The sequence below is a fragment of the Microtus ochrogaster genome, unplaced genomic scaffold, assembly GCF_000317375.1.
Source record: "Microtus ochrogaster isolate Prairie Vole_2 unplaced genomic scaffold, MicOch1.0 UNK88, whole genome shotgun sequence".
Lineage (NCBI taxonomy): Eukaryota > Metazoa > Chordata > Mammalia > Rodentia > Cricetidae > Microtus > Microtus ochrogaster.
The window spans coordinates 125,518-138,891 of record NW_004949186.1 but is presented as its reverse complement, the minus strand read 5'-3'; the positions used below and the strand labels follow the sequence as shown (position 1 = coordinate 138,891).

General features: G+C 46.6%; 1 protein-coding gene across 1 annotated transcript in view; it reads left to right on the top strand.

The window, feature by feature from the left end:
- The window catches only part of Vwa8 (von Willebrand factor A domain containing 8), a 317,895-nt gene that overhangs the window by 280,743 nt on the left and 23,778 nt on the right, over positions 1–13,374 (top strand). Inside the window, exons 39-40 of the mRNA XM_005370880.3 lie at positions 9,882–9,990; positions 13,123–13,279. Coding sequence (XP_005370937.1) covers positions 9,882–9,990; positions 13,123–13,279 — 266 coding nt within the window. The remainder of the gene's footprint in view (positions 1–9,881; positions 9,991–13,122; positions 13,280–13,374) is intronic.

The following is a 13,374-nucleotide window of genomic DNA, read 5'->3' as shown; positions in this document are numbered from 1 at the left end:
ACAAGGAATTCTTGAAGTTTGTGTACAAATGGATGGAAATAGAAAACACTATCCTGAGTGAGGTAAGCCAGACCCAAAAAGAGGTGTGTGCAGTTTCTAGTGTGCAGGTGGATTGTACTGGCTGCCATGGCGGTCTGTTAGAAGGCAGGCAGAAGGCTCTCATGGACAGTCAATTTCAAGCTCATTTTCAGCTCAGCACCCTCTGCTCCTTCTGCCTGAACTGTTGCCCTCTGTACCTTTTGACACTCTTCATTCAAAATCGCCTTCCGTATGCCTCTTGCAGTCCCAACCTCTTGTCGATTGATCCACCTACCCCTGTAGATTATGACGGCCCCAGCCAGCCACTCTTCCCAGGCTCCGCACTGGTTATTACGTACAGGGCCCTCCTGCTCCTGGCTCAGCACTCCACGAAACACAAATCAGGTCTCACTTGGCTTTCCATCCTTAGCATCCTTGCTGAGAGTCTGACTCATCACCAATCCTTAGTGTAAATTGCAGTGTTGCCTTGAGTCTTTATCCATGGCCTCATTTCCTGGAACATTCCGTGATCCGAAAATGTCTAATAAAAGTTCTAGGCATAAATGCTTCCTAAGTTTTAAGTTTTGGCTCTGCCCTGGGTAGCATCGTGAAGTCTTGCGCTGTCCCACTGTGTCTCACTGAGTACATGAGTCTGTGCTCTCTGCAATAGGGTCACTTAGTCTTTCTGTTGCAGTATGACTGCGATGTGTTCAGGGAACTCTTATGTTACTAAAGTGTAAGAGTAATGGTGCTGGCAGCTTGCTTGAAGCCTGTTGTTACAGCTGTTCTCTTTATTGTTGCTCATATGTCCATCTTTTATTGTATCTAATTTTCAACTTTATCCTGGTTATGTGTGATGCAGATAGGTTTTATCATCTGTGGTTCTAGGCATCCTGGAACACAGCCATGTGGTTCAGTGGCAAGAAAGACAGAAGCACATGAAACTTTATCTAAGATAACTAAGTAATGCATTTTAAAAGTGAAGTCTGTGGAGCCCGTCATGTTGCAGAACTCAGGAGAAAGTACCTGTCTACTGTCATTGAATTATTTCTTGTCCCAGACCTCCAGCTTATCCGTGATCCCCCCCCCCCCGCCCCCTTATAGCATCCTCTTCTGACTTCATTCATGGCAGTTCGTCATTTGGCTTTTACCTCTCTCTCTGGAGCACTGTGTGATTCGCACAGTCCCTGATAACAATACTGAAATTGAGGCTACCCTCATCCGTGTACATGATCCCTACTGTAATAACCATGGGACACAAGCACGCTCAGGGGAGCTGCCCCCTGACTTACGTGCTGGCAGCCAGCCTCCTCACTATCCACGCCAACAAAGATAAGAACTTTGGCCAAAACTAGTTCTCCAGTTAGTGCCAGAAGTAATATTAAAGGTCAGATTTCTAGCTCCTAGTAAACTCTCTTTGCCAGGACATCAAGCGGCCACTGGGTGGGGGGGGTGAGCTGTAAGCCTGAGTGAGCCAGTCTGGAGGAGAGCTGCATTTTTAAGTAACAATCCCACTGGTTCTGTGAACTCACATTTGTTTGATTCAATTTGACCCCGAGGACCTGTGAACTGTAACTGAAGCAGGTGTAGGTGGGGGCCCATGTGAACAGTCTCAGCTAGAAAAGACATGGTCTGAGTTTCAGTTTGGAAAATGAGAGCACCAAGGCCCAGAAAGGGAAAGTGACTTCCGGTGTCACACAGCAAGCTAGGAGCCATGAGAGGCTGAAGCTCAGGTTTCACCTTTAGCGTCTTTTCTCTTTCAGCACCGTGAGGACTCTGAGCCACTTTCGTCATTTCGCATCCGTGCTCACAAACACCTACCCTAATTCTCTGTCTCACCCAGGAAAACGGCTGTCCATCATGTCAAAACAAGACAGGAGTGGGGGATAGGGCATGTTCCTGTTAAGTTGCTTCATGGGGCAACACAGCCCTGATAGAATGTAGCTCCTAGAGTACCATGGTGTATATAGGAGCCAGACATAATGATATCCCTAAGTGTCATAAAGAATTAAGGGCAGGCTGGGTGGTGGTGGTGGCACACGCCTTTAATCCCAGCACACAGGAGGCAGAGACAGGTGGATTTCTGAGTTTGAGGCCAGGCTGGTCTACAGAGCAAGTTCCAGGACAGTCAGAGTTACATAGAGAAACCCTGTATTGAAGGAAAAAAAGCAAACAAACAAAAAAAAAAGGAATTGCACAGTTTGTACACGTGAAATACTTTCATATATGCAAATAAACACGCATATCTATGAAATAAGAAATTTTTTGGAGCAGAATTACAGGACAGGACAGACTCTATAAGGGTACAGAAGAGGGAAGGTTTGCTGTCCCACTCAGCCCCATAACCCTGGCCCAGCATTCTGTGCCTTCCGCATGAACTATGCCATGGAACCCTTGGCCCAGACCTACTCACTGTCGTTTCTCAAAGGCTGTGCTGCCCGAAGCACAGAACCTTCCAAGGCCAGGTGGCACAGAAGGAACCAAGTGAACGTGGTGAAGGAGGAAGACAGTCACACAAAGGCAGAGCAGGGCAGAAGGACCAATCTTCTTAGGAAAAAGAAGCAGTTTGGGGGTTAAGTGGGAAGTGGATAGACTCACACTTTTGAAGACACTTTGGAGCAGAGAGAAAGAAAGGATAGCCACTCGCCTGCTTGTTGAAACGAGCCCTTGGTTAGCCGTGGCCATTGCACTGATTGTTTTTGTTCACTGGGCAGCTCATTGCCACAGATGTGTAGCTCATTAACAGTGCTCCAAATTGAACCAGATAGCTTTGGTTGCTGATATTTGGAGTTCTGAAATGTCTTCACATGGCAAAGGGCCTCCAAACAAAAATTAAAGTCTATTTCACTGAGTCTAGTAATACTCTTTCCTCCTAAAAAGTCCCCACGTTGCAGCCATTCTGTAGCTTTGGCGTGGCCCCGCTGACGGTGCCTGTCCCACCGTCCTTGTCTGAGCTGCAGAGGACTGAGCAGTTGTGTTGCTGCCGGGCAGAGCACGAGCCAACCCTGGCTTCTGAATACTCACCCAGAATCCATGCAAGTGTCCCCTCATGTCCTATAGCACTGACACATGGTGGTGCTATTCTAACAACAAATAGTTCCCTTTAAGAATGTATATGTTTGAGGTGGGGTGATGACTCAGCAGTTAGGAGCACTTGCTACTCTTACAGAGGACCTGGCTTCATAACCATCCACAACTTCACTTTCTCTGCAGGCACAGGCATATAAATGGTACGCATGCTTGCATGAAGGCAGAATACTCACAGATGTAAAATAAATAAATCCTATTTAGTGCATGCCTTTAATCCCAGAATTTAGGAAGCAGAGGCAGGTGGATCTCTTAAATTCGAGTCCAGCCTGGTCTACAGAGTGAGTTCCAGGACAGCCAGAGCTGTTACGTAGAGAAACCCTGTCTTTACAAACAAGAAGAAGAAAGTATACAAGACAGGCGGGGGGGAGGGGGGGTCGCCCAGTTGATAAAGTGCTTGCTGTGTGTGGGGAAGACCCAAGTTTGATTCTCAGAGCCCATGTCAAAAGGACAGGGGTGGTGGCATGTATTTATAATCCCAGCACTATGGAGGCAGAGACAAGCGAATACAAAACACTCCAGCCTGGTCACTGAGGTCCAGTGAGGCCAAGTGGGAGACCCTGTTCCAAAAAACAAGGTAGATAGCACCTAAGGCTGTGACCCCTGTTCTTTATGTACACATACAGACACACACAAGAATGTGTGTGGATATATATACTAAACGCATGTGTAAGTTTGCTGAAATAAAGGTGTAGGTTACAGTTATTTAATCTGTATTTCGCACATGTCCTGGGTGCTGCTTTGAGCCAGTGTGGAAGACTCCCTCAGCCCACGGGTACTGAGCACCACACTGCAAATGCTCTCCACCCCTGAGCTGTGCAGACTGCTTATCCTGTCGTTGCTCTTCATGCTGTTGTGCTGTTATATCCTGATGGTCGTTCTGACCCACTGTGGCTGTGAAGGACTGCGAGCCTTCATGCTGAGCCTGTGGGAAGGAGGAAGATTGTTATCTTTGGGTGTCACTGCATGGTTTTATAAGAACTTCGGGTACCTCGGGGAAATTTGGGGGAAATCGGGGACAAGCAGAGTAAGCAGGGCTTTTGTAAATGTGTTTACAGCCCAAGATGGAGAACCATCATGATGTTCCTAGAAGAAAGGGTGACTAGCACCAGAGCATGGCTTCAGTTGAAACCAAGAAAACAAAGTTGTTATCAAGTTTGTCATTAGAAATACCTCCCCGCAGGGACTCTGCAATAGTGACCTGCCTGTTCTGGTTTGCTTAGTGTTCCTCTTTTCAGAAAAGAAGAATTCCCCTTGCTAAATGCTTTTGCACGTAGCTGTGGATGTTTCCAAGAACTTCTAGACACTGGGTCATATCAAAACTGCCTTTAGTTGTAGTGGTAAGAATGGCTTTTCCCTCACACTTCTCTTTTCTGGCTCTCCCGGGTTCCTCACCACACACTGCCGCTCTGGGGAGTCGGCACAGCTCTTCACTTTGCCATCTGTTCTGGGGAAAGCACAAAACCTGATCATACTTGGAAGTCACCTTGCCAGGAAATGCCACAGGACACCACTTAGCTTCAATAGCAATGCAAGGCACTAAGTGTCTACTGTCAGGGCCACGTCACATACTGCAGAACAGAAACATTGACACAGCCTTTTCGAGGTGGCCTTGCATGACCACCCTTTCCCCTGACTTGGAGGTCAACAGCGTGGAAAGTCAACATTTGCTCTTAAAATCAGACAAAAATAGAAATGGTGGAGTATATAAAGACCCGGCGGTTCGCCCTGCCCCTCCTGTCTCAGAATTTAACTGGCATGTTGTTTGCATGGATGTTTAGAATACCGACTGCCGTCCTGTGGGGTGGCGGGAGCAGGGAAGCATTTCTGTGCCAGTAAACTAACTGTGCCAATTATTTGTGAGGTATCAATGCTTGGTTTTGGCACCCACCTGCACTCAATGATGAAAACATTTGGTTTCCCTCAAAAGTTTATTTTTAAGGCCCACAAAAAAAAAATCACCTTGATGCTATCATTTTTCTATTTCCAGATTGTCTAAGAATCTTCTCCATCTGTTATTCCCATTTGAATTTAGAAAGAGAGCAAGCAAGGTACTCAGTAAAGTGAGAAGTGGCTTTGGACAGTGTGTTTTTGCAACCCTGTCTTATTCTTGACAGCCATTCAGATAGTTTGTTCAGGCTTGGCAGTGAATGGGGAGATGGAGAGACCGTCTCCATGGACTCACGGGCTCTGGCTGGAAGCCTTTCCAGAGCCCAGGGAAAGTTGCGCTAGAGGGATGGGAAGCAAGCTGGGGGTGCACAGGCCCTGAGTCTAAGGACCACTGAGAACCAACAGGCAGGAGTGTTTCCAGCCTGTTAGATGATCTGCTGGCCAGCAGCCCTGCTGTGTGCTGGTTATGGACTGGCGCACAGCACTGGACCAGGACCATCATGGCTCACAGATCCTGATTTGAAATTACATGTAGGAAGTTAACTCTTACAATTCTGTCTCTGAAAAGCTCTGTTGCTTGTTCGTTAGTTACCAGTGATGTGCAAGGCCAGCGTGAAAGCTGCGGAAACATAAGCACGGTGATACCTCTTCCCTCTTTGAGTTCAGGTGTGTGAGATCTGTAAAATATCTCATTTGGCTGGGTATTTGTGGTGCCTGGAAATGAGTCCTGATGAAGAGGGCCAGGGAGAACGTTCTTTTCCAAAGACTCTATAAACTGAGACCCTGAAATAACATAGGGTGTATTCCAAAACATGTAGATAGAGGGAGGGAGTTTAGGGCTGTAATTTCAGACAATTTAAAATACATACCAAGCACATCACTTGGGTACCAAAAGAAAATGTGCAAAAGCCTCTAGGGGTACTTAGCAGAGGAAGAAGGTGGGGTGGGCTTGGGGGTGTGAACAAAGGAGTCCAGCCCAGAGTCAGGAGGAAAGTGCTAGTTGGATCATTCAATCAGTTCTACAGGAAAAGAGAAGAATTCTTTCACACCAGCAGACAGGGCTCTGCAGGACAGAAGAGCGACCAGCCTCACTTCTCACCAATAATGTCACAGGCAAGCTTGTCAGCCTCCTGCACCCGCACCCCAGCCCCACCCTCATCCCTGCTTGCTTTTTGGTTCCAGGGCCTTATATCAAAAGTGGGTGTGGGGGGATCATAATTATCAGTTATCAATAACGGCACTTAAAGTACGGAAGCCTTGTGGTGCTGGAAAAGCATCGGCAACTGGAATAAATGGCATTGCTGTGCCAGTGCCATCGTGGGTCTGTTGGGAGGCTGGGCACCAGCAGTGTGGGCTGCCTCTACGGAAAAGTCATGGTGACTAGTGATCAAATCGTGAGAGTCTACTTTGTAGCAGGGCAGAGAGATAAGTGTTCGTGTGAAAATGGATGTAACCCCAAATGAGACAAATCGTGAGAGTCTACTTTGTAGCAGGGCAGAGAGATAAGTGTTCATGTGAAAATGGATGTAACCCCAAATGAGACAAGGAGTAGAGGTGGAAGTTGGGACGCAGAGTCGATACTGACAAGACAAAGGCATTTTTGTCCTGTGTTGTCATTGGAGAAGGAGCAGGTGATTTATAAAAACTGACAATGGCCAATTCTTTATTCTAAGCCAGTAGCACCATATGAAAGACCACACTCCTAGGGACGTGTTACTGTGGTTTTCATCCTGCTGAGATCCGTGAGAGACCATTGTGACCTTCGGGTGAGAATGACATTGCTGTGCTTCAGGAAGATGTGCTGCCCCTCATCACAGCCTGTGTTATCGGGCAGTGCCCTGGTCCCCTTGATACAGTGTCTTGCTAGTGTCTTGTGTAGTGTTTTCACGCACCCCTGGATCCCAGTGAGCAGTAGATGCACTACAAACATGCCCAGAAATCAATGTACGGATGAGTTTGGTTGCCTGTTGATCATTGGGAAAGTACCAGGCAACTGAATATACGTAGGATTGCTGTGCTGATTTCATTATAGATCGTTTTGTTTCTGGGCTGCAGTGTGTGGACTGAACCTGGCTAGGGCCTCGTGAATGCCCAGCGAGCACTCTACCACTGACCTAGCATAGAAATTCTTAGGTCAGGAAATTCAAGGCCTGTCTTCTCATCAGAAGACATCCTCAGAAAGAAAAGGCCTTAGCTCCTCGCTACTGTCTCCCACTTCTCCTTAATATGAGAGTCAACTTGCTGCATATAATTGATTTCAAGTAGCAGAAAACCCAATGTAAAGTGGCTTCAATTAGAAGGACACTTGTTTGCTCATGTGGAAGATCAGAGCTAAGTAACTGGCTTGGCAGCTAAATAATGGTAGGTGTGGCCCTCTCCGCCCAGCTCTGGCCCTCCATTGTCACATGGTCCTTAGGCAGAGCCTACAGCCCTTCACCATGTCCTCACTCACGGGTCTGATGGCAAGAAGTGTGTGCACGCATGTGTGCTGAGGGTTAGTGAGGTAACGCATGCCATATAGGGGAAGTTTTCCTCTCCACCCTCCATTCTCCTGGGAGGGAACTTTCCCAGTGGCCTCCTTACACTTTCTCTGACATCTCAGATCCCATCTCTAGACCAGTTGAAGGCCAAATGGAAAGGCTGTTTTTAATTCCACCACCCATAATTCATCTGGCTTCTGTCAGAGGAAGAAAGAGGGGATGAGCGTTGTGTAGGGACTAGAGGTGTCTGCCAGGCCACACCTAGTCCCCACCCAGAAAGCAGCAATCAACTGTGAGTCCAGTCATTCCTTATAAGAGCTGTGATCTGGCTGTTTATACCATCTTACTGAGTTTTGGTTTGGTATTTTCATTTTTTGTTTTGTTTTTTTAGTCATGAACTCAGGGAGGAACTTGAAATATATGGACCTTGCCCAGAATTATAGGTCTTTGGTGAGTCATATCCCTTCTCGGGACTGGCTTCTCATTACTCCACTCTGGAACATTTTAGAGTTGCAGTTTTACAAGATCCATGTTTTCTTCCATTTAACCCATCTGTAGGAGGATAATGGCTCCTAGGGTTATATCACACTTCCCTAATAGGAAGGAAACACATCTGGTGTGAGAAATATGTCAGGGGTTAGACATGTGTCAAGTTAGCCGGAAACTATGAGGGACTGCTTTCTGCCTTGGGGAAACTGTTCGTCCCCTTCCATGAATCCAGTGTTGTCCATTTTACTCGTGAGCTCTCAGTAGATGGACCCAGTTCTCAGGGTAAATACATTCTGGCTTCACCCAGCACATTCATGTAAGAAGGCAGGGGCGTACCTGCTTTCTGAACAGCCAGTGCCTCTGTCTGCCCATGGCTGCTGCCTTGCTGCACCTACAAAACATATCCCCATGAGTGAGTCTGCTGGCACTTATCAGATGGTTCGAACCCAAAGTCCCCAGATGCCGTGCTTCTAATTCAGTATTCCCGGAATTTCATGGTATGTGTTTCTGTGGAATACATCAGGGCTTGGTCGATGGTTGGTTTTGTCGAGAATTAGTCTATTTTGAGATGTCTCAGCTGGGACTGGTGTGGGGCCTGCTTGTGGGCAGTGTGAGCAGAGGCATTTCCCTGCAGATGGCCTGATAAAACTTGGGGGTGCTGGAGAACATGCTGTGCCTTTCTGCCCAGTTAGCCAGCTTTCTGCCGCGATAGCCTCCCCAGGTACCCCCAAGGACACTTAGGATGGCTATCAGAGGAGTCTCTTCTGCTTCGTCATCTTTATAATACTCATTCTCAAATGCCAGTCCTCTTAGCAGACTGGCTGGATTGTATGCAGTGTCTATAGGAGAGAACTAATGTTTGACCAAACTGAAGCCACTTGTCACATAGGAACTGGTTTTCTTACCTCTTTCAAAGTTCTTTATTTAAAAAACAAACAAAAAAGACCAGAAAGTACACACACAATCTGAAGTGAAGACAAGTGTCCAAAACAGTTCTTCCGGTAGGTCTGTGCGTGCTTGTGTATGTTGGGGTAGCGCCACCCCGAGGTCCTAGATGGTATAAGAAAGCAGGCTGAGCAAGTCATGGAGCAGCAAACCAGTAAGCAGCATCTTCCATGGCCTAGGCTTCAGTTCATGTGTCCAGATGCTTGCTGTGAGTTCCTGCCTGAGACTTCTTCAGTGATGGAGTGAAACTGGAAGTGAAGCCTTTCCTCCCCAAGTTCCCTATGTTGTGGAAGCAGCAGGAGAAATGTCACTAGGACAGAAACTGGACAGGCCTGATAGTGGTTTTTTTGGCAGGATTGTGGAATGAAAATCGAATGGAGACAACCAGTCATAGATATTTGAATCCCAAGAATCATAAATATGGTCTGAAAATATAGATTAAGCAGGAAAACTACACAATATGAAAATGTTTCAGTGGATCTAAAAACAAATAAGCATTGTTTAGTATATGTGGGTATGTGGAACCTAAATCTATTACATGATATGTATTTTTTGATTTTTGTTTTGTGTATTTTTTTAAATAAAATGACATCTCTCAAACCTTTGAAAATTAAATGGGTTGAAGCGTATGTGGTGACTCGGCTGGATAAGTAGAGAAACTGGGCCTTTTAGTCCCCTGGAAAATGGTGAGAACCATTTTCCTGTTTCTATGGACCCCCGTTTTGCATAGTTCTTAGAACACAGCTTGAAGGAGCTCAGCCCCTGCTCCTTTTTTTCTTTTTCAAGAACTTCTTTAAAAAAATTTTTTTTTGCTTGCCAACCAAATTAATGTTGAATGTGATGATTGAAGATTTTTTCCGGACCCAGCCTGTCATGAGCTGAGGGTCCGCACGCCTCAGGAGCCAGCTCAATCAGTTCTGTAGTTCCCAGCATTCACAGGACAGTGACCATGTTCCAACTCTTCCTTCTCAGATAACAATCGAAAGAGACAGTAATGAAGACGTGAGCGACCCTAAGCACGGCAAGGAGGACCCAGACAACATGCCCCACGTGGGTGGCAACACCTGGGCTGGTGGAACAGGTCGGTAGCATTGTGTTCTGAGTCGTCCCAAATTTTCTTGCGTCTGTCAGCTCAGCTTTCTAACGTGAGCTGGCACTGGCTGCCCTGCTCAGCCCCTCTCCCTCTGTCTCTGCATGGTATCAAGACGTGCAGAAAGCCTGGCATTGGCACTCCACAGACTCTGCCACGCTTTGACCTAAAACTGTGTCCCCCACCTCATAGTTGCTTCATCAGTAAAGGAGGAGGGAGGTACATTATCTACCTCACGGGGTCATGTGAAACATTAAATTAGTTATGAATTTAGAGCATGGAGCAGAGTGGTTAGGCTAAAGAGCATAGACTTGAAACATTGATCCCTTCTTTCAATTCCTTGCCTTTGAAATCGTGTCAGGAATCGACAGCGAGTTTTGTTGTTTTTTTTTTTCTTTTTGGGTTTTTCGAGACAGGGTTTCTCTGTGGCTTTGGAGCCTCGACAGCGAGTTCTTGACCGACCAACCTGGGGAAGAAATGGCGCTTGTCCACAGCTGAGCAGGGAGTGTGTGGAGGGGGGAACACGGCTTGAGATAAGGTCCTATGCTCTGCACGATGGCCGGGTGCCAGTCCTTCCTTTTGGCTGCTCTCCTAGACCATTGTTCCCAAGCCGCCGTCTTCCTCTTCCCGCCCGGGAGCTGCAGCAGACACATCTGCCGGAGCGCAGGAACGGGGCCAGACTGCGCACCGTCTGGCTTATCTCAGCCAGGAGAAGCGCTGGCACAGCTCAGTCCATCACCTTCCCTTAGGATGCTCTGTGCCTCTTGGCCTTGAAGGTCTTGGCAGGAAATGGGGTTTTGTGCTGAGACAATATGCTATCAAATAAGCCCGGGACTTCTTGCCTGCTCTGTTTATTCATCGAGCATCAGCTTTAAAGAAAGGCTATTTTTAGGAGTGTCCTTTGATCTGGAAGTTAGTGTCAAGCCAACAATATTTAATCCATATGGAATGCATTGTGGAATGAGCTGGCCAGATGTCGGCTTCCCAGCAATGCCTACGCAGAATGGAAGTTTCATTTGTTATTAAATGTGCGTCTACTAGCTCCAGTGCCTGTTCAGACGTAACGTCCTGTCTGCTTCCCAGGCCTTGTTTCTTTCAGCTGATCAAGGCTTCCACACTTCAGCTTGTCTTTTTCTGCCTGTCACTCATGCCCTCCAGACTTCTCTCCACCAAACTTCCAGCCAGTGTGTGGTAGAGAGGTGTGCTGACGGCCAGGCCCTGAGCCATCAGACCATCTGCTTTTCCATCATCAGCGCTTTCTTCCCCTGTGTCTTATGGACCGGTTGATGCGAGTCCAAGTTCAGCTGCAAGTGTTTTTCATTTAAATAAAATGAATTTAAAGTTCTGTGGAGTGGAGAAAAGAACTCTTTCTTCCTCCCAGCCTCCTCTCCTGAGGGGCTGCGTGACCTGCTCTGGCCACCACTCACAATACCTCTGAGAGTGTGGCTCCTTCCTCCCTTTCATCAACGTGACTGGGAAGCGTTATGCTCGGGTCATGGTCCTCAAGGAGGACCTCCAGCAGGAAGCAGGTCAGGCCAGACACAGCTCTGCACCCTCTGCTTCTCACCGCTGCCCACCAGCTCACCTCTCTACCACACACTGGCTGGAAGGGGAAACCGGGAATCACACATCTTATAGGATAGGAGGAATTTTCCACCACCCACCTCTAAATGAAATAAGATGTGCTCAATCAAAAGGGTAAGATACTATGATTGGTAGATATTACTGCTCTTGTGGTATTTCCCCAGAGGAAATGACCCACCTGGACTTTCATAAGGCGCTCACTCCAAGTTCTCATTTTTAGTTCATTAGACAAATCAAAGCTCTCATGGGGCAGAAGTCACATAAGTGAACCAAAGTCGAAATGCTTTGCAGTTTTCCAGCACACAAATCTAGAAATAGCCTCACTCTTGTGTCACTGGAGTCCAGCAATTATCACCAGGGCAGTCGCTTACGTAGCGCTAACAGCACTCCAGATAGACTCCCAAGCAGTGTGGTCGGTGAAAATCCCATAAGACAGGGAATGCCATCCTGTGTTACAGACGCGGACTGAGACACTGAAGATCTAGCTGTTGAGTTGAAACCAGTTTCATACTTTGCCTAAATTATGCAGCCAGTTTACTGTACTGTGCTAGACTGTGCAGTGTGGCATTGCCTCTGTAATATTGGATTCTTAGTAAGTTCCCAAATTACATGTGAGTCCTTATCATTTGGACACAGGCCACCCAGTGTATCAGGTGTCTGAGGTGGAAAAGGGATCTCGTTGCTAGTTTCCTAAGAGCAGAGATAATAAATCGTTCACACACAGGCCAATAGATGTACATATTATCTTTGCTCAATTCAATGATTTAAAATAATTTAAATATGAGCATATATTACACCAAGCATTCCTCTGTAATTGGCCAATGTCTCTACCACATATAATGCTACCTACCTGGCTTTACAGGCACCTAACTTTCTTATTAGCATAAATAGCTCATGTAATGTTGCATGGCGTGTACTTACAGGCATGTAAACTTGCGCTTATAATGAACAACTGTTCTCAAGCTGATGATGTTTATCTGTTGTGCATTATTCAAAACTGAATGCCAAAATCTGCATAATAGTTGTCTTCAAATCTTGGCTGACTGCAATATGAGGTCACTAAGAAGTCATTTAATCTCTCGATCATTTTTATTATTTTCAAAACAAGACAAATTTTATTCACAACTCACCTGGGTGTTTTAGAGAGAGTGGGTAACTAGAAGAAGAGTTGTCCCTTTAGTTAGCGACTCTGCAGTGTCTGTGGACACTATGGTGGAGCCTCTGTCCAGATGTCAAGTAGTTGGTTAAGAAGCAGCATTAAAGGGCTGCAAACAGCACACAGAATCACTAATCCCTCTATCAGATAAAGCACTCAAATTGAATTTGGACTGAACCTTAAAATATGGGCAGATTGGGATGGATGACATAAAAGGTTAGTTGTCCTAAACAGGGGTGTCTTTGTGTTCAGGCAAAGGCGTTTGAGGCTTTAATTCTTAGTTCAGTTACTATTTCACAGGACTGTCTTAAAGCCATGGTCTGACTTCTGTTTTGTGGCCAGGCTCTAGACATAACGACTAAGCCCCCATATTTTCTTTCTAGGGGGAAGAGACACTGCAGGTCTTGGTGGCAAAGGGGGTCCTTATCGCTTGGATGCGGGCCACCCAGTGTATCAGGTGTCCGAGGCAGAAAAGGATGCCGTTCCTGAGCATGTCAAGAGAGCTGCAAGAGAGATGGCCCAGAAAGCATTTCAGCAGAGGTGAGTGTTGCTTGCACAGCTAGAGCAGTGCAGATGACAAGTGTGCACCTGCGTGCACACACACACTCTAAGTACAAGGTATGGGACTTTGTCCT